At 30.1% G+C, this 21,553-nt stretch overlaps 1 protein-coding gene across 20 annotated transcripts in view; it reads left to right on the top strand.

Annotated features, from left to right (window-relative positions):
- The window catches only part of LOC148226337 (low-density lipoprotein receptor-like), a 265,757-nt gene that overhangs the window by 237,037 nt on the left and 7,167 nt on the right, over positions 1 to 21,553 (top strand). For 4 of the 20 annotated variants that reach the window (XM_088203613.1, XM_088203601.1, XM_088203612.1 and 1 more), the window contains exons 3-11: positions 14,555 to 14,677; positions 16,443 to 16,565; positions 17,515 to 17,741; positions 18,574 to 18,838; positions 18,900 to 19,151; positions 20,227 to 20,527; positions 20,596 to 20,814; positions 20,883 to 21,027; positions 21,094 to 21,303. In XM_088203613.1, the coding sequence (XP_088059739.1) occupies positions 14,555 to 14,677; positions 16,443 to 16,565; positions 17,515 to 17,741; positions 18,574 to 18,838; positions 18,900 to 19,151; positions 20,227 to 20,527; positions 20,596 to 20,814; positions 20,883 to 21,027; positions 21,094 to 21,303 (1,865 nt within the window). Of the gene's footprint in view, positions 1 to 5,216; positions 5,233 to 6,935; positions 7,027 to 8,662; positions 8,850 to 14,554; positions 14,678 to 16,100; positions 16,218 to 16,442; positions 16,566 to 17,514; positions 17,742 to 18,573; positions 18,839 to 18,899; positions 19,152 to 20,226; positions 20,528 to 20,595; positions 20,815 to 20,882; positions 21,028 to 21,093; positions 21,304 to 21,553 lie in introns of those variants that run through there. The other 16 variants (XM_088203616.1, XM_088203615.1, XM_088203604.1 and 13 more) reach the window with 8 other exon arrangements.

Here is a 21,553-nt window from a genome sequence, read left to right as displayed (position 1 = left end):
ACTTATTAATTTGTAATTTCCTACTCGTTTTATCTAATATTAAGATTCCGTCTTAAACTAAGGTTCTACGTTTTTAATTGTATTGTTCTCACACTTTGTATTTAATAATTGCTTTTAAAATAAATATTACTATATATGTCAGTTCTTTATTAAAATGTATAATATTCATATTGTTTCGTCAAGGGGCTCTGTTCCGTTTTTCTCGTTTAATCTAGTGGTCTTCGTGAAAATCGAGGTCAACTCAGGGTACATAGTCGAGCATGTTACCATTCCACCGGCCCATAACTTTCTACGATAAAGTTGCTGTTGCAAAAAAGTTGCACTCTACGTCGTGTGTCAGTGGTGGTGGTGTGGCATCAATTGTCGTCTGGCAAATGGCCTTTGCGAGGCATAAATTGGACCTATGCTCTCAAAGAGTTATGTGGCCGTCAGCCATATTGCATCAGCAGTCCCGCGTTCCGTTGCAGCACCGCGTTCTTTTTAGCACTCAATAAATTCACATATAAAACTAGACGAGTGTCTGCAAATTTTTTTTTAATATTTTGACAACTACATCCACGTGTTACTTACCAAAAATAATATCAAAATTTTACGTTGAACCTTTTTCGTAAAATCACAGTTGTCTATTTTTTTATTTCATATAAATTCAGCTAAAATAAATACATGATTGAATATTTAAAATTATAAATTGTAAAAAAAGTCTTTACTTCTTATCTGCAGATCAATATCAAGTATTGTTATTTATGTATTGTTTGACTAAAACAATACGATATTACAACATTGAAAAATAATCTTATTTCCTCGGCAAAAAAATCTTCACTCGCCGATTAGAGAATTTAACTTTATTTAACCTCTAGATAACATCCATAAATTTTTCATTTTTAGTAGTAGCTTTAACAGATTTTGCAAATGATTTAATTATATTATTTTTATCCTAGCCCTTGTGTCAGTATATTTATTTTTATACAACTCAAAGCATTTAGTTATAAATATTTTTATTGTGTGACAATTTCGTTACGTGCATAATTATTGTCCTTGTAGTATTGTTTGCGTCTGAAGAATCCAGTCATTTCTACAGATCGGTTTGAAGTCGTAGGTGGAACAGGGTTGCGTGAATAGAGAAGCGGCTGCTTTCTTAGTCTTCTTGCTCTCTATCGATGGTCAGTTCAACTCGGTGCGCGCTTGGATAAACTATCTTATATTTTAAGCCTTTTTATCTTATATTCAGAGGCATTTTGGCATGTTTTTATTTTGTGATTTTTGATAATTGCTAAAAATTTATTAAGTAAATTACCCTAATAAGTAATATTTATGCCACAAAAATAAGTTAACCTGATCTACATTTATTTAAAATTATATACTTTGTTTTAGCTGTATCTTCAAATAATAGTTCAATTAGAAAATGTCGATTTTATTTTTTATTAAGCATAATTTAAAAAAAGTTATTCAAAAACAACTAGCAAAATACTAATATATTAAATAAAGTATTTAATCTAACAGTAAAATGTATAAAATAAATAAATACAACACATAATAAAACTGACAAATTTGTGAAATAATACTAATAATTATTTTAGCAATTTTTGTTTAGAATTTTTTTAAATATATAAGATTAATCTAAAGCAAAAAAACTGGTTTAAATTTTATTAATATTATTATAAATATTATTTCAATACTAAAAAGGAAATCGAACATACACTTCTAGTTTCTTAAGTTTTTGGGCTACTTTTAAATGCGCTATTCATTATTTTTACAACGTTTTAAATGAAAAGTTGTACAGACACAATCACTATTTATGGAATATGTTTTTAAATGTGAATTTAAATTATTAAATAAATGTATTATGAATATTTTAAAAGTATATACAAAAATATCATATACGTTTAAAAATGTTGATAATTTTAATTGTAATTCTGAAAGTGTTTCATTATCTATCTTACATAGGCGAGCTTAACATGTTTATAAAACGAATAATTAATTGCAAAACTACAAGTACGCAGTAAATCTCGCGACTTAATCATATAGGATATAAACAATAATTAACCTGAGTCGTGCTAATCGATATTCGAAGAAGTTCAACATAAAACTTTGAGCAAGACAAAATCGCAGTTACATCATTCTCATGCATCGTCCGTATTCGCAACAGGCTGGTTTCATTGCAAACCTTGACTATAGAGGTAGACCAATAATTAAGCACCTGGCGGTGGAGACTAGCAACGAGAAACGAAGATTGCATCATGCTCGCGCCAGACACAATGGTATTTTCGACCCCGTTCTCTCCTTCTCTTTTTTGCTCTCACCCGTCTGAATCGAGCGTAACATCCGCAGCATCCAAAAAAATTTAAAGAGTCAAAAGAGAGATTTCTCGTACATTGCGAATTATTATATGAGATTAATTTTCCGTCGATCGATTGATTACTTCTCTCGGGAACAGGTAGAACCTGCATGGACCGGTTTACGAACCTTATTCGTTTAGGAACTTGCGATACCTAATCGGTATCTGTAGTTTATGCTTAAAGTGTCGCGGCGACCCTTATATATCTACCAATCAACACAATATTCAATCCATCAATTTAAAACAATATGGATGTTTACAGATATACCCGATCACATTATAATCGGATTATCTCTGATTACCGAACTAGCGAAGTTGACGATCGCTTTATTTAGTATATCAAACGATGCGCAATAAGCATACATATATACAATACGTGTTATATAAAAATAAAATTAATATGAAAAAAGTGTTAATAACACGTAAAGACGCATTTGGGTTGATAAATAAAATTTTACTATGAAGATAACATATAAGTGCGTTGCTTTGACGCGTTTATTTATTATGCTTTTGGTATCGCGTAGAAAATTAGGTCTTTCTGGTTTCGTTGACCCGAAATATCTGACCGGAAAAGAGCAATTCATTGTAGTGAGTTGGCAAATAAAATAAAAAATAACAAGTTACTTAAAATTATAAATAAAATGCGCATTTTCTTTAAATAATATTTATTATAAACATGCAATAATCAGAAAGCTAATTAATATCTAGTATTTAGAAATCTTTTAATTAAATATGAATTATATTTACCATAATTTCAATAAACAAACTGCAGCTTAAACTGATAAAACAATGATAGCGTAAAGTTTTTTTTTAATTCTGCTGTATGATTTAACTTGAGAACTTAGTTAGTTATAAAATATCTACTAATGCGCTATTACTGCCACACAACTAGTTATTGACAGAAAAATCCCTCCTGAAATTTTTGAGAATCGAGATTATTTTTATTAGTCCTGGGAATCATTCATATTGTAAATCGTTCAGGATCCCGGGATTAAATTCTCGACATACAATAGATAAAATAAATAATTAAAAATGTGCAACAAAATAATTATTTTGTTGTATTTTTTATTAAATGTTTTAATTGTATTATTGCATATAATATTAATTAGTGAAATTTATTGCTAAATAAAAACATATTAAAATTTATAATTATGTACAGATTTGAATACATTAAAGATATATAATCTTTGTTCTCAATATTTTTTCACAAATTTAATAGTGACAATTACCAGTCGTTTCGTTAATGACTTCTATTCATTATGTACTGTCTATTTGTGCATTCTTCTTCTACATATATTTAAAAAAATAATATTTTAAATAAAAAATCTGCTTCTTTTACATTTTTCAGACATTAATATCCCAGTTGTAAGAAGAATTTGAAAAAAATACATATTTTTAATTTTTTTAATAATACATATTTACTACAAGTTCATTAAACTTTTTTTTCGATTAATTAGCGGTTATACTGCGCGTAATTTATCTTACATAAAAATAAGTTTTGATAAATTTAATTATACAGTTTTTAATTTAGGATGTTTCATATTAAAAAAAATGATTTTTTTTTATATTATGGATGAAAAAAACTATCTACATAATAAATAAATGTATACAATACCATTGTCCTATATGCATTATGATAAATGTAGTTTTTGAGATATGCTTACAATAAACTAGAATATTTTTAGCACCAGTTTTGAATTTTTTTAAATTTTAAAACTAAGCTGATTATTATTGCTTGTCAGGTTTTCCCAATACGTCATAATGGCCATTATACAAACAATAATTATACTATTAAATACTGAAAAAATAAATAAAAAAAGCAAATATTGTGCACATCAATCATCCCATATATATTTTTCCAGTTTTTAAACTTAAAAATTCTTTGGACTTTCCCCAACAACAGGAAGTACTTCGCTTGACTTTAAATAATTAATTGAATATAAATCTAAAACAATAGATTGCAAATGAAATATTCACAGAAATAAAATCAGTTACTTTTAATAAAACCTGAGCTCAAATGTTTTCTTATCTTTTCATAAACTTGATGATAATTAAAATCGAGGTCTTACTAATTTTTTTTTAAATTTATTTACTAAAATAGTAAATATAGTTCATTGAATAATATATATATAGTGATTATACTATTTATTATTATTTATTTGAAGCTCTTCGTTTTTAAAATGACAGGCGCAAGCCCAATGCGTTACAATATAGTAAACTATCAACACACACATATAATAATATCGGCACATAATACAATTTTTATGACAAAATCAGACAAACTGAAATCTGAGATTCTTTGACTTTTCTTTAACTTTCAATTAGTGTCGATTTTTATTCATAGCATATCTCTTGCTGTGAAAAATCGAACCCCCAGCTTTAGATTATCAGCAGACTCCAATGCGATTATTTAAATATTTGACTACCAAATATATACGCCTATTTTTTTTAACTATTCGTTATTCTAATATTTTTATATTTTATTTTTAAAAACAACAAAAAATAATTATTTATAAAAAAATTATTTACAATTGTAGAGATTAACTCATACTATAAATTGTGATCAATCACTTTAACCGTTAAAATGAGTACCCGTGCATTCGGCTTTATCCTCAAAACGACCGTTTCTGACCTACCTTAGCAGTCAATAGCAATTCATACAAAAAAACAACTCGCCACCATTCTGTACTTGCTCGTCCCAATAAAAAAGAGGCAGACAACAAAATATACCGTTGGGGGGGGGGGCGGTCATGTATATTAGTACTGGAACGCGGGCAACCAGGAAAACTTCCGCTCATCACTTCACCTCAGACGGTTCGTCTGAGGACCATTCGGAAATTTTCACTGACATTACTGGCATCTACACTTCAACCTCCAAATTGGACTTCAACCGAGAGGTAGCCACTAAAATCCAGAGCGAACCCATTTCGGAGACGCCTAGTCTACGGTCGCACCCACGGACTACAACTCTCAACGGACCAAATAAAAAACCCTAAATTTTTGATAATAAATATATCTACGTCTTTGTATATTTTAAAATTGCAGATAGTAATTTTTGTGTCACTCTTCAATATATATATCCAAGCAAAATCCTAATTGTGCCCCTTTTTGTTTTGCAAAATATAGCTTCTTATCTTTGTACTATTTACAACAATTATTGCCATAATAATATTTTTTATATATATTATTCTCTTTATACTATTTACAATAGTCATTACCATGATAGTTGATAAACAAAATAACTAATAAAAAATACCATATAATTGCAGAAATTGCATAAATTACTCATATTTCCGTGTAAATATGATCGAACTATGGACTTTCACAATAGTTCGTATTTTTTTCGATAAATCAGTATTAATAATATTTATTTATAAGTCTGTTTAAAATAATTTATTATAATTATATTTTTTAACATGAACATATCGAGTTGTAGTCTTTTCGGCAGTAGTAATAATTAAAATTAAACTTTGCACTGTATTTTCAATCAGAATGAATGATCTTGATACATTTAATTTTTTATCATAGAATCACTGTATTCTACGATTCTCAATAATTTACTAAATATATATTTGCATATTTTATTTTAGAACCTTTTATTATCAATATAGTAACCCAAGAACTAAGCTATTTCGGCCCTTGTTAGAAATATTTCAAATATAAAGATACAAGTTGATTTTTATTATTATTTGATTGATTACATTGCCGTTTTTTCTAGACGTAAAATAATTTATGTTTAAAATAAGACATTGAGTTGTCAGTTCAGTAGTTTCAGCTTAATGGCAAATACGAAACTTATCTAATAGAGCTTTCGCTTCAGTACATTTTATGTACAAGTCTAGGTCTGACGTCCTACTCAGGCTGTCGCGAATGACAATTGCAATCGTGTTAACTAACAAAACTATTACTCGACTCCAGCATATTTAATTTAAAGATACAGTTAGTCGCGTTTCGTGTACATAAGAATTATTTATACAAAGAAAAGAAAAAGTAGCGCCTTAAAACATGAATTTAATTTAATTTACAAAAAATATTGAAGCTCTCTATATATCAATGGCACTGCCGAGTGATCCGTTGTTCAATTTCATCGGCAACGTGTTTCTGTTAATGGAAATTTCGATACGAATAGGTAAAATATGGTAAATGATTTTAAAGAAAGAAAAAGTTACATCATCTTTTGATTTTATGAATCGGTTACCGAAAGAATAAACTATAGGAAATACGCCGCGTGTTGGTGGGCAAAAAGAGAGTAGACGCGGGGCATGGAATCAAGAAACTCGTTCCTAGGCTCGCCATATTCATTAAATCCATGGTGACTATTTAAAAAAAAAATATGGAAGTATTTTAAAAAATTTATAAGAAAGTCCCAAAATCAAAAGTTTGACTATGTATTTTTTTCTGAATATACAAAGTGTTTCTTTCAAAATTATTTTAGGGGTATTTATATATTATATAAATTTATAGGGAAGGTTTTGTTTAGCGAATATATTGCACGAGTTTTCTCGTTGCATTCCACCCATCTATATGTCGGTCCTGAGCCGTCTGAGACTATTGGCCTGGCTTGTCATGTTTAAAGCGGTCATCTCGACGGACATCGCTCATATTAAGTTCAGCTCTCGCGCGATCAACATCTCTCGAGAAAACCGTGCCATCGTTAACCCCGTTCGAGTACGGACTAACCCTTTGCACTAGTGATACGCTCGCGGCTCGTGATCGATTAATAAATAATAATCGTGTGACACCCTAAAACGTATACATAAAAAAAGAAAAAGTGAATTTCCGCCACCCTCGGTGATAATGTTTTGAATAGTTGATGAGCGTGGATATTGGAAAGTCCCGGTCGTACGTATGATATATACATTCACGTTGCGAAATCAAAGGAATAAAATCCACGGATGCCTGGAGCGTCTCCTCCAGTACTAAAGCGCCGTCAATAAATAATGGTCGAAGTGAATCGTACGGAAAACCTTCTAGCGCACCTGTGCGCCTCTGTTGAATCATTAATGAATTCCAATTCTGGAAGCATGGTGTTTCGGGAATAGTGGCACACAAGCGTCCGGAACCGATATCGTCCGAATGCAGGATGCAACCTATAATTTCTAACAATTTAATAGATTATGGTTTTCAGTATAGAATCAATTTTAAATATATTTTTGTAGTGTTCTTATTTTGAAGAACATTAAAGTGTATGTATATTAAAATATTTTATAATAAATTTTCACTCAACTGTTGCTTATACTATGTATGGTAGGGTCGTTATAATGAACAAGTCTTTTTTCAAACAGCGTTACATATGCATTAGGTAAACTAGACGCGGTGTTACGGCGTCGTAAAAAAGTGTTAGCTAGCACGTAGAGCTTGTGCAGGGAAAACTTTCGTCCCGCGGTGGCGATTTATGCGCCGGATGCTGCGCTCGCTTTATTACCCCTGCACATGCCCGCCCACCGTTTCCACCTTTCGTTTGCTTACTAATTATGACTGCTGTTGAGAACAATGTTCTTTCGGCGTTAAACTGAGATCTTGCATTAGAGACCTTTCGCTCGTAAGATTGACTTTCCGTGTTGAGCTTGAAAGTTTCGTCAACTTTTTTCATAAAGCCTTATATAGTATTCAGTAGCTTATTTATAAGCAGGAGGGTCAAAAAAGTTCTAAAGTATTACTCAGATTCTAAACACTTCATCAACGTATAATGTATTAAAATGAAAACCTCATTTTTTTTATAATATGTAATATTATACACAACTACATATTTTTTACGTAGTCCCCATTACCCAAAAAAATTTTAAAACTCCCATTATTTGAGATATTTTAATGAAAGAAAAGTATTTAAATTCAGATAAAAAGGAACATGTATTTTATTATCTCTGCAACACATATTTTTTTATAAATGTTGCAGCGATTATAAAATACATGTTCCTTTTTATCTGAAATGAAATACTTTCCTTTCACTGCTTTTTAAAGCGTCTAAAATAATTATAAGGGAGCTTGTCACTTTTTTCTGTAACAGATGTTTTTTCAGATTTTTACAACAAAAATACCTTTTATTACGTCTTTTCGATTAGGCTAGATTAAGATCCATAGTACATAAAATTTTAATATATCATAAAAATCTGTTTACAGAAAAATTTAAATAATGAAAAAATATTTCTCAAAAATTGTCGAAAATTAAATGCACTATATCTTATTAAATGCAATTGTATTTATAGCTTTTGAAGTCGTACCTTTGTAGCAAAAATCTGGTTGTAATTAAAAGATCACGAGCCACGTTAATATATATATATTGCCATCGTATTATGGTATTTATAATATTATTTTAATATTGTTTAGGCTCTGAATCATATATACAACGTAATATAAATATACCACGGCCATATCGGGCCTTAAACGGCAAAAATGGCCAACGCTCGACTACTGTTTGCCGTAATTTTCCTGGCGATTTCATCAAATATTGCGATGGCTTTCTATGACGACTACGACGAACACTACAAGCTAGGAATCAGACACATTCCAGAAGGTAAGTTTTTTACTATTAAAAAAGTTTATTATAAAAGCACGCAGCGGCAGTGAAACCTTTTCATTGAATTGCCGTTTGAATTATTTATTCGACGGTGCGCCTTCTTTAATTGTACGTGACAAGATTTTCCGTTTGCTCATTCTTGACGAGATTTTGAGTGGAAAACTTTTAAATTGCTCCGAAGGGTCGACCTACTCCCGTTGGTAACGAAAAGGGCGATATGGTCTATTCAAATTTGTCACCCACCCATGATAATTAAAACGTCTTTTTTTCCTACTTCATCCTGTCTGATATGATACTGAGATTACATCATTTATAAAGGTGTGTTTCGTATCGAATCGTGGGTGTTTTAAATTGTGTTATATACGCCTATTACTATTACACTGATGCTGAAACTTTGCACGACTACTTCGAGCGTAACGGCTGAGTTAAAAGAAAAACTTGTCTCAACTTTTTGATTAGTGTGTTTGAATAAAAGGGATAAAATTAAGTTGCTTTTTAACGTGGAATGGGTTAAAATCCCGTTACCTTGGCTTGTTTTTATCGAAGCTCTAGTCCGTAATTTTCTTGGAAGTGAAGAATCTAAGCAACAAACCAGAACGTGTTTTGAATGTATTATATAATGCTGTAATGAGAATAAACATACAAAATACATAAAAATCACAAAATATTCATTTTAGCAGTTATTAATTTTTATTTTAATAATTAGGTATTGTAAAAAATAGGATATATATTCTTCACGTAAAAATATTGCTACGTAAACGTGAAAATATTCATATAGTTTATCTCGCCTTCAAGGCTCGCTTGTTTGCGGCGTCTTTTCATTTTATGCAGAGCTTTCCATTAAAATCTGCACTTTCCCAAGAATAAAAGAGAACTAAAAAGAAACTTATACACTTTTTGCTTGCCTTGCTAAAATATAAATAATACAGCGAGATTATTTTTGGTATAATATATTTTAATCGATTAACTCGTGGTTCGTTGTCTTCATATTTATATACTTTTGCAAAGTTTTTCTTCTTTCATCCACCGGAATGCCTTTTGACTCTTGAGAGAGCGTCACGTATTTCACTTGACTCGAAAGAAAGAAAAACTCAATAATACGTAAAAGTAAATAGCAGTTTATTCAACGCAGATTGTGTATCTCGTATATAATATATCACATGAGTGAGATAAAGTATGCGGCATTTTATATATAAAATTCCGCACTAGCCGCGCATTGAATATCCTTGTGCCGAAAACGTATTATTGAAAGGAAATTGAATAAAATATTCTATTTCCAGCTATAAACTAAAAATATTTTTAAATTTTCATATTGAGCTCAAAATCAATACTAATATATGTATATTGTATATACATATAATATATAAAATAAAATAATAGATTATCTAGCTGAGATATAAAGCTTTTTGAAGTCTTTCATGTCTATATATTTCAGGTCGAAATCCCGGACTTTCTTTTGTGTCGGACGTGAAAGGACTGCATTTCCTATTGTAATTGCATTATGGGGTCTACAGATTGCGGCCACTTTTCCTACTATTTTGTAATACCCAGCTCATACGACTACTGAGAGTCGAAATAGGTACCACGCAATGGACCGATATTTTTCTCTCTATAGATATATTTAGACCATATAGACACAAAATAAACTATTCATCTCTCAAATAAACTTTTTTCTAATATTCGAATGTTATTTTTATTTATTTATTGTCATGGCGAAGGCAAGGCGAATTGGCAGCCGAAGTCTATTTAAATTTAAAAGCACGTTGATTTAAATATGCGTGTCTTTGCCTAAATCACTTATGGATTGAAATTATTTAACACCATAAAAAGGCTTTATTGTAACCCTTTTTGATTTAGAGAATTCATTATCTATCTTTATAATAGATATCTTGACATTTATATTTTAAGTTATTAGTTATGAGTACTTAAATACTCATTTAAATGCGTCTAGAAAAAAATAGCAAAAGACAAAATATTTAGTGATAAGTCTTTCAATATATTCTAGTTTGAATATCAACATATCTAATATCTGTATTAAAAAATGTGTTGACCTATAAATTCGCAACAAAATGAGATATAAATAACCGTATCGCTAGTGTTCCATATGCGATATTTATTAGTACAAAAAATATAAAAACAAACTATGAGAATATATTATGTATTATTTGTTTATACAATATAACAATCAGCGTATAGATAATTGTAATCTAAAATACGACTTATTTAATACATACTATTGACTGGATAGTTTCAAAAGTGTATGCGGTGAAGACAATCCGTCGATGCTTGGTTACTTTCGGAAGCTTTAGAGTGCCCTAGAGAGTCGCGATCGCGTTCCTCATTCCTGTTCGTTGTGGCCAGAACGTCAGTATTTAAAAACGCTCCTCTTGCATGAGCCATCCAGCTTTTCAACTAGCTTGTCAAACAAGGATGTGTACGGCGATAGCTATGAGAAGCTGGGAAATGTATGTGGGACAGTGCTCATCTATTTTTGGTCCGCAATATTTTTATTTTTTAATATTTATTATTGTAATAAAAAAATAAATATATAAAATAAAAATACTGGACAGTGTTATTAAGCAACTTTTTCGTGCCACAATATTTATATTACATACTGATTCAAGCTGTATCGTACTGATTTGAAAAGTTTGAAGGTCTTTCGTTTAAGACAGAAAATATGATAATATGAGTTCACGATCTCCGGTCTCTGCATTTATGCCCGACTTGATATGGGATCGGATCCGTTTCGCGTGCATTGGGTAATATTGAAGCCGAGATATGTGGAAAGCCCCCTTTTGCGGCGATATATCTAAATATATGCAAATCCCCGGATCTTATTTTTCCTATAGATACATAGAGAGAAATGTGATAGAGCCCCGCCAAAGCCCCACGGTTTGCTATCTGCCGTAAAATTCAGCCTCGACGGCCATTTTATAAAGAAACCGCCATAATTCGTCATATATCACGCGTATATAATACCTAAGAGAGTAATGTCTGTTTGCCAAACTTTCTCCCTAACAGTCGGTAATAAAAATTTAACCGAGTGTCTTATCTCTTCGAGACTTTCCGAATCTTCATTAAAATTTATTACATCGCATTGTATCGACTCGTTCCCGTAATGATGCTTTTAAAAGTTTTAGCCCATCAAAAATAATATCAATGTGAACGTGCAAGTAATACATTTATATAACTATAAATGTATTTTTGATAACGCGTTTGCATAGTGACGGTCTTTAAATAAATAATTTTAATTGTTACTAATCAATTATTGTAATAATCAATACTTTTTCAACAATAAGTTATCACAGGTTCACTTTATTTTAAATTATCAAAGAAAAGTCTTAGTTCAAAGTTATTTGCCAGATAAAATAAGTATATTTGTTTCGTATTAATTAAAACAATCAATATGTATCTTTAAATTATATAAATGGCTTTTTTATGCCATTATAATAAAAAATAATTAATAGCTAGTCTAAATTTATATTTATAAAATACATCGATGCATTTGTGTGATACTATTGATGTATTCGATGTGATTTTAAAGTCATAGCGCCATTGAAATGTTATTAAAGCACTAAGAAAAGCTATCTAGCGAAACGTTGACACTACGGAAAAAACCCATTTTAAATACTTTCCATTGATGTATTTTAAAAAGTATATTACAAAAAGAAAATGAAAAACGCGCTTCGCCTCGAGCTCTAGTTAACGCGTCGAGAAGTAGATAAAAGACGAGCTCAAGCTAACGAGGGATGAATAAAAAGCGTTGATAGAGATAGAAATATATTTTAGCCTAATTTGTGATACGTTAATGGAAAGGACTTGAAATGAAGCTTGGATCACCTTTTTTTAGACACATAAATTTGAAGCAAAAATTAATTTTGTTTTGTTACAGTATTAACAAGCGATTAGAGATTTGAACTCATGACATATTGATATTTGATAAACTTGAAAGTTATCATTAAGCTATCATGTTGGTATTATTCAAATTATTCTGTAATCAATATCAGAATGTAATGTTTATAGATTTTTATGCCAAAATTTAAATTAGTGGCTTTTTGGCAACTTTATTAAGCATTGTATAGAGTTTTCTTCGGTATCATAGAAAGACATATTTAAAACAAAAAATAAAAGTTATTTTATATTTATATTTAATGAGGTTATTCAACTGTTTTTTTTTTAAATTTTATAACATTTATTTATTCACATTTTTATCTGTGCATTAAGTGTACATCATCGCATTTGTATTCACCGTAATAGAAAGTTTTAATATTTTTACTGATTATATAAAATTTATTAAAGCAGTTAATATTTATTTTAGCATATAACAGCATAACACCTCTGCGACTTTATGGTGCAGTTGTATATATTTTTTCTAGTGTGAGAATCTAAAATTATTTCTTAAAACATAAACATTTGTTTCTATTTATTTTTCATACAAAATAGTCTGATTTATTGAGTATATTTTTTTAACATGTAATTTTTCGTTTTGACTTTGAGTATTAATATAATACTCATTTTGACATATGTTTTTTTTAATTATTAAACACTAAATTATGCACGTTTTTACTTGTACATTGAGTGTACATCACCGGATTTTTATACACCGTAATAGGAAGTTTTAATATTTTTATTGCTAATATAGAATTTACTAAAGCAGTTAATACTTATTATTTTAGCAGACTTCAGCATAGCACCTCTGCGACTATATGGGGCAATTGTATATGTATATATATTTTTTCTAGTTAGAGAATCTAAAATTATTTCTTAAAATATAAACATTTGATTTATTTAGTATTATATATATTTTATGTCATTTTTTGTAGCGCTCTTTATAGTGTCCGTTAAAAATATCTGTAAACTCGAGATATTCTCTATATTTTTTTCTTTACACATCCCTTTGTGATGTATCTGTTCAACTTCATTCAAATGATTTTATACATAGCACATTAACATTTTCCTGTAATTACAGCTTTAAAGTTTCACGAAATAATACTTATTTCGTACATTTAAATTTACATTTAAAATGTTCGCTGATTCGAGATAAGAAATCACAGAAAATAATCCCTACTATGTACTATGTATATATAAGATTATCGTCGTATAATTTATTATATTCTTTCATAAACTACAACTTACTAATCTATAAAATGCTATCGAATAATGTTTACAATGGGATCAAAAAGATTTGCGGTGAAAAGCTCGCATTCACACACATTCAAAAACAACGATAGCCACCGTTGCAATTTGTTCACACGTTCAGATTAATGGCACCGATTCTGGTCACTGTTCGGACAGAAATTACACGACGGTTCGCTTTCGGAGCCGTTCGATTTTACGTTTATCGTCGATTTCGCGTTATGAGTTGCACATCGGTTAATCCGGCGTAACGGCCGTTGCGCCGTCGCTAACGAGCCGACGTTACGCTTTTGTCCGTTATTCGTAATCTGACGACATGTGGGTCATCGAGGCCCTCGTCCGATAACAACCGCCCTTGAACTCACCCCCAGATTTGTCTTGTAAGCTCTAATTAACCGGACAACGAGATTAGCCAACGCAAGATTGTTAATCGGAGCTTATCTTTCATCGTATTATTCCTAACTGTACACACAACCTTTAAGTCTATTTCCTTCTAAAGATAAGCCGTAGACCAAATCTTTTTTGTTGAAATCTGATTTTTATATTTTTTTTCTTTATTTTTTCAGAGAAAAAGACGTGCTCGCCGTCGGAATTCAAATGTACGACCGGAACGTGTATTCCTGCGGGTTGGCAATGCGACAACGAGAAGGACTGCTCTGATGGATCGGACGAAAACGCAATCGTTTGCAGTAAGTGAACCTATTTCCGAAATAAAACCCAGACATGACTTGATAAAAGTAACTCGCAGGGATTGGATTCTGAAACCTGTGAATCTAAAAGGCGAGATCGATATCAGATAGATTGCTTTCTCCAAAACCTTAACAATGTAAAGTCGTGTTAAATCAACGCGATTTTTTATCAACTAATATTGCATTCGTTGAAAAAAATAAAAGTTAACCTACTTATCAATTCATTCAATATATACATATATTCATAATAATAAATATATATGAACTATTCGATAATTGTTGTATGATAATAAAAAAACACATCTTTTTTAAATCCACCTATCGATTATAACGCTAATAATAATAAAATTATATTCTAAAATAAAAACCACATATTATTATATTTATTAAAGATACGAATTATTTTAAATTTTGCATTTTTCATTTATGAATTTCGCGTTGTGTTCATCCCTTTGTAATGCATTGGGCTGATGCCTGTCATGTTGCAACAGAATATTACAATAAATAAATGTACTCTTTATATATATATATATAAGATACTGTTCTGATTTTATATAATATTATTTTGTAGCAAATTAAACAAACCTTATCATATTGACAGTAGATCTGTTTTACTATTTTTAATCCATACAGTAGTACGCTCGAGCAGTTCATAAATTATGTAGAAATAGTTAAATTAATTTATTTTTAATTAACGACATATTAAATTGCCAGTTACTTTTTTCGACCAACGATTAGTAAAACTCTGATTGTTATTAACCTGCCCTATTACTATTTTTTGTTTTAATTACTTAGACCTTAAATACTATTCAAATGATTATGTATGACTTTTGCATAAAGATATTATATCAACATTCTATGAAAATAAAACTAATTATTTATTTTACAATATAAAAATCATTAATATAAAAGTAACCTTTTAATAATTACTGAGCAAAATCACACAATTTGACTGGTATTATAAATACAGGGCATATTATTTTCACGCTTTATAATCAATATGAGGATTTTGATCAACAGTTTCTATAACATACAACAATAATCATTTTCAATCAGCTAATAAACATGAAGTCAGTTTATCATATATAAAAGTATACTCTTCATTGATTTTTCAACAGATACGATGTAAATAAATACATAATATTATAAGCACATGAAATACATATAATTTATTGGATGATTTTAGTAGAATAATTAAAAATAAGTTGTTCGATTATAATTATTTTATAATATTTTTAGTTATTTTAATATCCTCTATTGCTTTAATCTAAATTCATCATAATTATTTTTCGTGTTGAAATATTTTAAAAATATATATAATATAATAAACAATAACCAATGATTTATTATTATTTATTAATCATTATTAAAAACATCCTATTAAACAATATGTTATTACAATTATATGAATATATTACTATAGGAAATAAAACATGCAAAGATGAAGAACACAAATGTAACGCAAATTTTTGCATACCTACCTCATGGCTCTGTGATCATACCATTGATTGCCCGGACGGCTCTGATGAACATGATTGTGGTAAGTCAGATTTACAAACGTCGGAGCCATAAATTTAATGAGAAAAATCTTGGGGGTCAAACAGCATGAATTGCTTGTAATCGCAAATCATTATTGCATTGTCATTCTTGTTTTTTTATCTAGGTAGAGAAGAAATTGTTCATCATTCGTTTACTGTAGTTTTTAATGGATGTCCAGGAATGCGTTGGAATGCAACTATTATAAGATAAAATGTGATTGTTACAGAAAATAAGACGTGTTCAGCAGAGGACTTCACATGCAGAAAAGTTCCTGGAGAATGTGTACCTTTAACATGGATGTGCGACGACAACCCAGACTGCTCTGACGGTTCTGATGAAAAAGCTTGCAGTAAGAATTAAACAGAATGATGGACTATTTTATTTAACTTCTACCTGTTTTATCTTCCAATTTTTCTTATTAGATTTGTGTCTAATATTTTATTTTATTTTAATATTTTATTTTATTGATGATTGGTTTAATTCTTAATATTTATTTAACATTTTAATCCCTATTATACTTTCTGACTTTTTCATTAAAATGCGTTTAGCATATCAATCCTCGTTTATTCTTGAAACATGTCTTATCTACTGAAGATCTTATGTATCTCTTAAAAATCAATAAAACAATATCATGTTATTTGGCTTCAGTAGCCAACATTCGATACGATGAACTTTTTTTCAAACTTATACGGTTATCGTCAATGTTTCACATCTGAAACATTCAACAAACAGCTCTGGATGGCATAATGCGAAAGATAGGCTGATCAACATATATAAAAGTAGACATCAACGTACAAGCCAAGGATGAAGTACTTTCAACGTTGCAATCGTCAAAATGGTCTTTAGAATATAAGTACTTTAAAATTAACCCCAGGATCCAGAATGTCAACTAACGCTATTTTAGCCTAGAAAGCTGTTGGATAGTATCACTATAACTACTATCAATAAACACTAATATTAACTGTCTGGTAGTAGTTTACGTATGTGAAACTATGATTATACTATTATATAATAGCTAAGCACTTTATTAATATTTTACTTTTGTGGTGCTTTGATATGTTTTAGTAAAAAATTTTAATATCAACATCTATCATATTTTTATATAACTATATTATTTATTTTTTTGGCAGTTACCATATTTCACTAACATTTTTATCATGCTTTTATATAACTATAATAATTCATACTTGTACACTCATAAAATAAAATATAAATACTAAACGCATTATTGTGATATATATTATATAATGAAATGTTTATAAACCTTCTTTATATTTATAATAATTTGACATTTTCAGATGAAACTTGTCGGTCGGATCAATTCACTTGTGCCAACGGTAAATGCGTTCAGCAAAGATGGAGATGTGACGGTGACGAAGATTGCGAGGATGGCAGCGACGAACTTAATTGTAAGCCACACGTGTGTTCTGCGACAAACGAGTTTACTTGCTCAAACGGTCATTGTATAAATATAAAATGGAAATGTGATGGTGATCGAGATTGTCCAGACGGTTTAGACGAAGCGGTGAGTTTATAATTCATAAATGTTTTAAATATCTATAAAGTTCATACTGGTAATTAGTTTCAATTCTTAAAACAGAATCAATTATATCATAAAATTACACTATCTATAAAAATATTTATATAATGTTAATAATAAGTCAATATTAAATTTCATTAGCATTTTCTTTATTTAATTCTCTGTAGTAATTTACTTTAGATGAATCATTTGTCAGCAGCTCTCATAATATTGTAGATATAAAAGAAAATGGGTTAAGTGATACCTTTCTATCATAGCAGCGTTTAGTATATTAATTTTATGCCATCTTTCGTCTCAAAAATATTGCATTGGTTTTTCAAGACATGGTTTTCATGTCATCAGTATCTACTGTAGTAACTTCCTCACTCTTTTCATAATATATAAACAATCTTCTCTATTATAAATGATTGTATAGTTGTATTTTTATGTGCATATTTATTTTTTCTAATATTTCATCAGCATTACTTCGGTGGTATCTAAGAGCTCTTTTATTTGATTTTATCATTCGGCTCTATCTTAAAATAAATTCATTATAAATGTTTGGTGCATACCATGAGATACTTTTCTTTTCGCTCGCTCCCATGTTAAGTGACGAGAATGGGTGAGAGATATGGGCATGTGTACGTACGCCCTTATCTCTTACTCACTCTCGGCACATAACACGCAAGTGAGCGAAAGAAAAAATATCTCACTGTATGCGCCTGATAAATATTATATATAAAATTATTATATAATTAATATTATATATAAAACTATATATAAAATTATTATATATATCAGTGTCACAAAAGTTTACATTGTATAACTATATTTTTAGGGATGCAACATTACAAAATCAACGTCTCCGTGTCTTAACGGTGAATTTGAATGCAGAGATCACATAACTTGCATTCATAAATCATTCTTATGCGACGGCGACAAAGACTGTCCAGATGGCGGAGACGAAGATCCTCTCAAATGTCCGAATGTGACTTGCCGACCGGATCAATTCCAATGCAAGAAAGATAAATCGTGCATCCCTGGAATTCTATACTGCTCGGGAACAGCAGAGTGTGAGGATGGCAGCGATGAACTTAATTGCAGTAAGTATCAATTTTTTATACAGTTACATTAGATCATTATATTATTAAATTATTATTACAGCCACTCCGACTTTACCATGCGATAAGAAAACTCATTTTGATTGCGGCGGTGGAATCTGTATACCTTTATCGAAAGTGTGCGACAAGAAGCAAGATTGTCCAAATTTCATCGATGAACCAATGGGACTGTGCGGTCGCAACGAGTGTCTAGTGAACAACGGAGGATGCTCTCAAAAATGTGTAGACACACCAGCCGGTTATTATTGTGATTGCGAACCAGGATATAAATTAATGGACAACAAAACTTGTGAAGGTAAAAGTCTAAATTTGTGTCAAATCAATTTTCTTAGAAAAAAATTATGGCCAATTATTACCATATGCTAGCAACCATTGTTGTTTTGATGCTCTACTCGTGACTACAACATAAAATAGATTATGAGAGAAGCATTCATATTTTAAGTAAAATCTTATCACATTTAATAATTGTTATAGTAACTCAATAAATTTAAATTAAAAATTGAAGCAGCTTGATTCAATATGATTTTATGAATAAACACATTGTCGCCTCAATCACATATTAAATAATTAATGATTTAATTACTGTGTTTTATTACACAGTTTTGGTGTACCTAAATTCTTCAGCAGCATAATAGATTGTGATGTTATAATCCATTTGAATTCAGAGAATTTGTGAACTCAACTGGATAACTGTTAGCTTCTAATGTCTTGTCAATTGAGTAAAATAAAGATGCTGCAATTGGCAGCTTTTCTTGAATCGAGAAATTGATTTATCAACTTATTCATTAAACGGCGCAAATATTGCTTAGAATTTATACAATATTTCTGAATTTTAAATGATTTAATAGGTACTTACCAATATAATATTTTCATAGCTATAAATTCGAAGCTTCAATTTCTATAACACTTATATTTCCTAGAGCTAAGAACAGAAGGAAAAGATTTGACCCATATGAATGCTTTAAGCTGTTTCTTATTGTATGGCTTAAATTAGTACAACTCCTGCTTACAATTTCCCCATTGAAATTGAGGACTAAAGATGTATGAAAGATTCCATTAAACATTTTTTTATCAATGTTTTCTTTTAACAAACTTTTATCAGAGAAGTTGAATTCATAAGTCATTGGTATTATGGATTGTTAATTTAATCTTATATAAGCACAATGAACATCTTTGAATAATAGAAATGTTTAATGCTATTTTTTTTATTTGCAAGTCAGGATTGTAAGCAATTATTTGTTGTTGGATTTGTAGGATATTTCACCAAATAAATCACATATTTGTAAGCTTCATTTTATATTATTTTTAGTTTGGGAATATAAATGCTTAAATCCAATGTAGCATAATGCTAATAATTAAATTATTTACAGACATCAATGAATGCGACGATCCAGGAAGCTGCTCTCAAATTTGCGTCAATGAAAAAGGAACCTTCAAATGCCAATGCCATCAAGGTTACATGCGAGATCCGCGTGATTTAACAAGATGTAAAGCAACTGAGGGTCATGCTTCCCTTCTGTTCGCCCGAAGATACGACATCCGAAAAATTTCATTGGATCATCATGAGATGACCGCAATTGTCAACAATACCAAATCCGCCACAGCTTTAGACTTTGTGTTCAGGACTGGAATGATATTTTGGAGTGATGTCAATGAACAGAAGATCTACAAGTATACATTTCTTAAATATTTTCATATACATTAAGATTGATTGTAATGGGCATTTTAAATATTTATAGAGCGCCTATTGACGAAGGAAGCGAAAGAACTGTAGTTATATCTAAGCAACTTATAACTTCAGACGGTCTGGCCGTTGATTGGATCTACAATCATCTTTATTGGACTGATACTGGTAAAAATACAATTGAGCTGTCGAACTTAGAAGGAAACATGCGGAAGGTGCTCATTCGCGACTCAATTGAAGAACCAAGAGCTATCGCTTTGAATCCCATCGAAGGGTATACAGATGTTCATGTTTATTCAATATTATAGTTATTTGTATCTATAAATTGTGCTAAATTATCAGATGGATGTTCTGGACCGACTGGGGAGTTGATTCTAAAATTGAGCGTGCTGGTATGGACGGTTCACATAGACAAACAATTGTATCCTATGAAGTTAAATGGCCTAATGGTCTCACTTTGGATCTAGTTAGAAGACGTGTATATTGGGTAATTATATTTTAATAATTCTTACATTTAAATAATGATGATTTTAATATTGTAATTTATGTTAAGGTTGATGCTAAATTGAACACAATTTCATCTTGCAACTATGATGGCCGAGATCGCACGGTTATTTTATACTCTTCAGAATATCTGAAACATCCATTCTCGATTACAACGTTTGAAGATTGGGTATATTGGACTGATTGGGAAAAGGCGGCTGTTTTCAAAGCAAACAAGTTCACTGGAAAAGAAATTACACCGGTTACGAGAGTACAAATGGTAGTCTATGAATAAATACAATATTTTATACATGAAATTCGTTGCTTTGCAACGTTTTTATTGGTCTAAAGAACGCTCTTTATTCGTTAGTAATAATTAATAATATCTTTTCTTTGAGTTGAACATTCTCAAATGAAGACATATACAAAACTTAATACTTAATATCTATCGAAAAAATAAATATTTAATGACCGATAATGTACAATGTAGATATCTACTAACAGTGAATGAAACGAATAATACAATTACT

The sequence above is a fragment of the Plectrocnemia conspersa genome, unplaced genomic scaffold (genome assembly GCF_051122295.1).
Source record: "Plectrocnemia conspersa isolate PC_06_02 unplaced genomic scaffold, ASM5112229v1 ptg000014l, whole genome shotgun sequence".
Taxonomy (NCBI): Eukaryota; Metazoa; Arthropoda; class Insecta; order Trichoptera; family Polycentropodidae; genus Plectrocnemia; species Plectrocnemia conspersa.
This window is presented reverse-complemented; position numbering and strand designations above follow the sequence as displayed.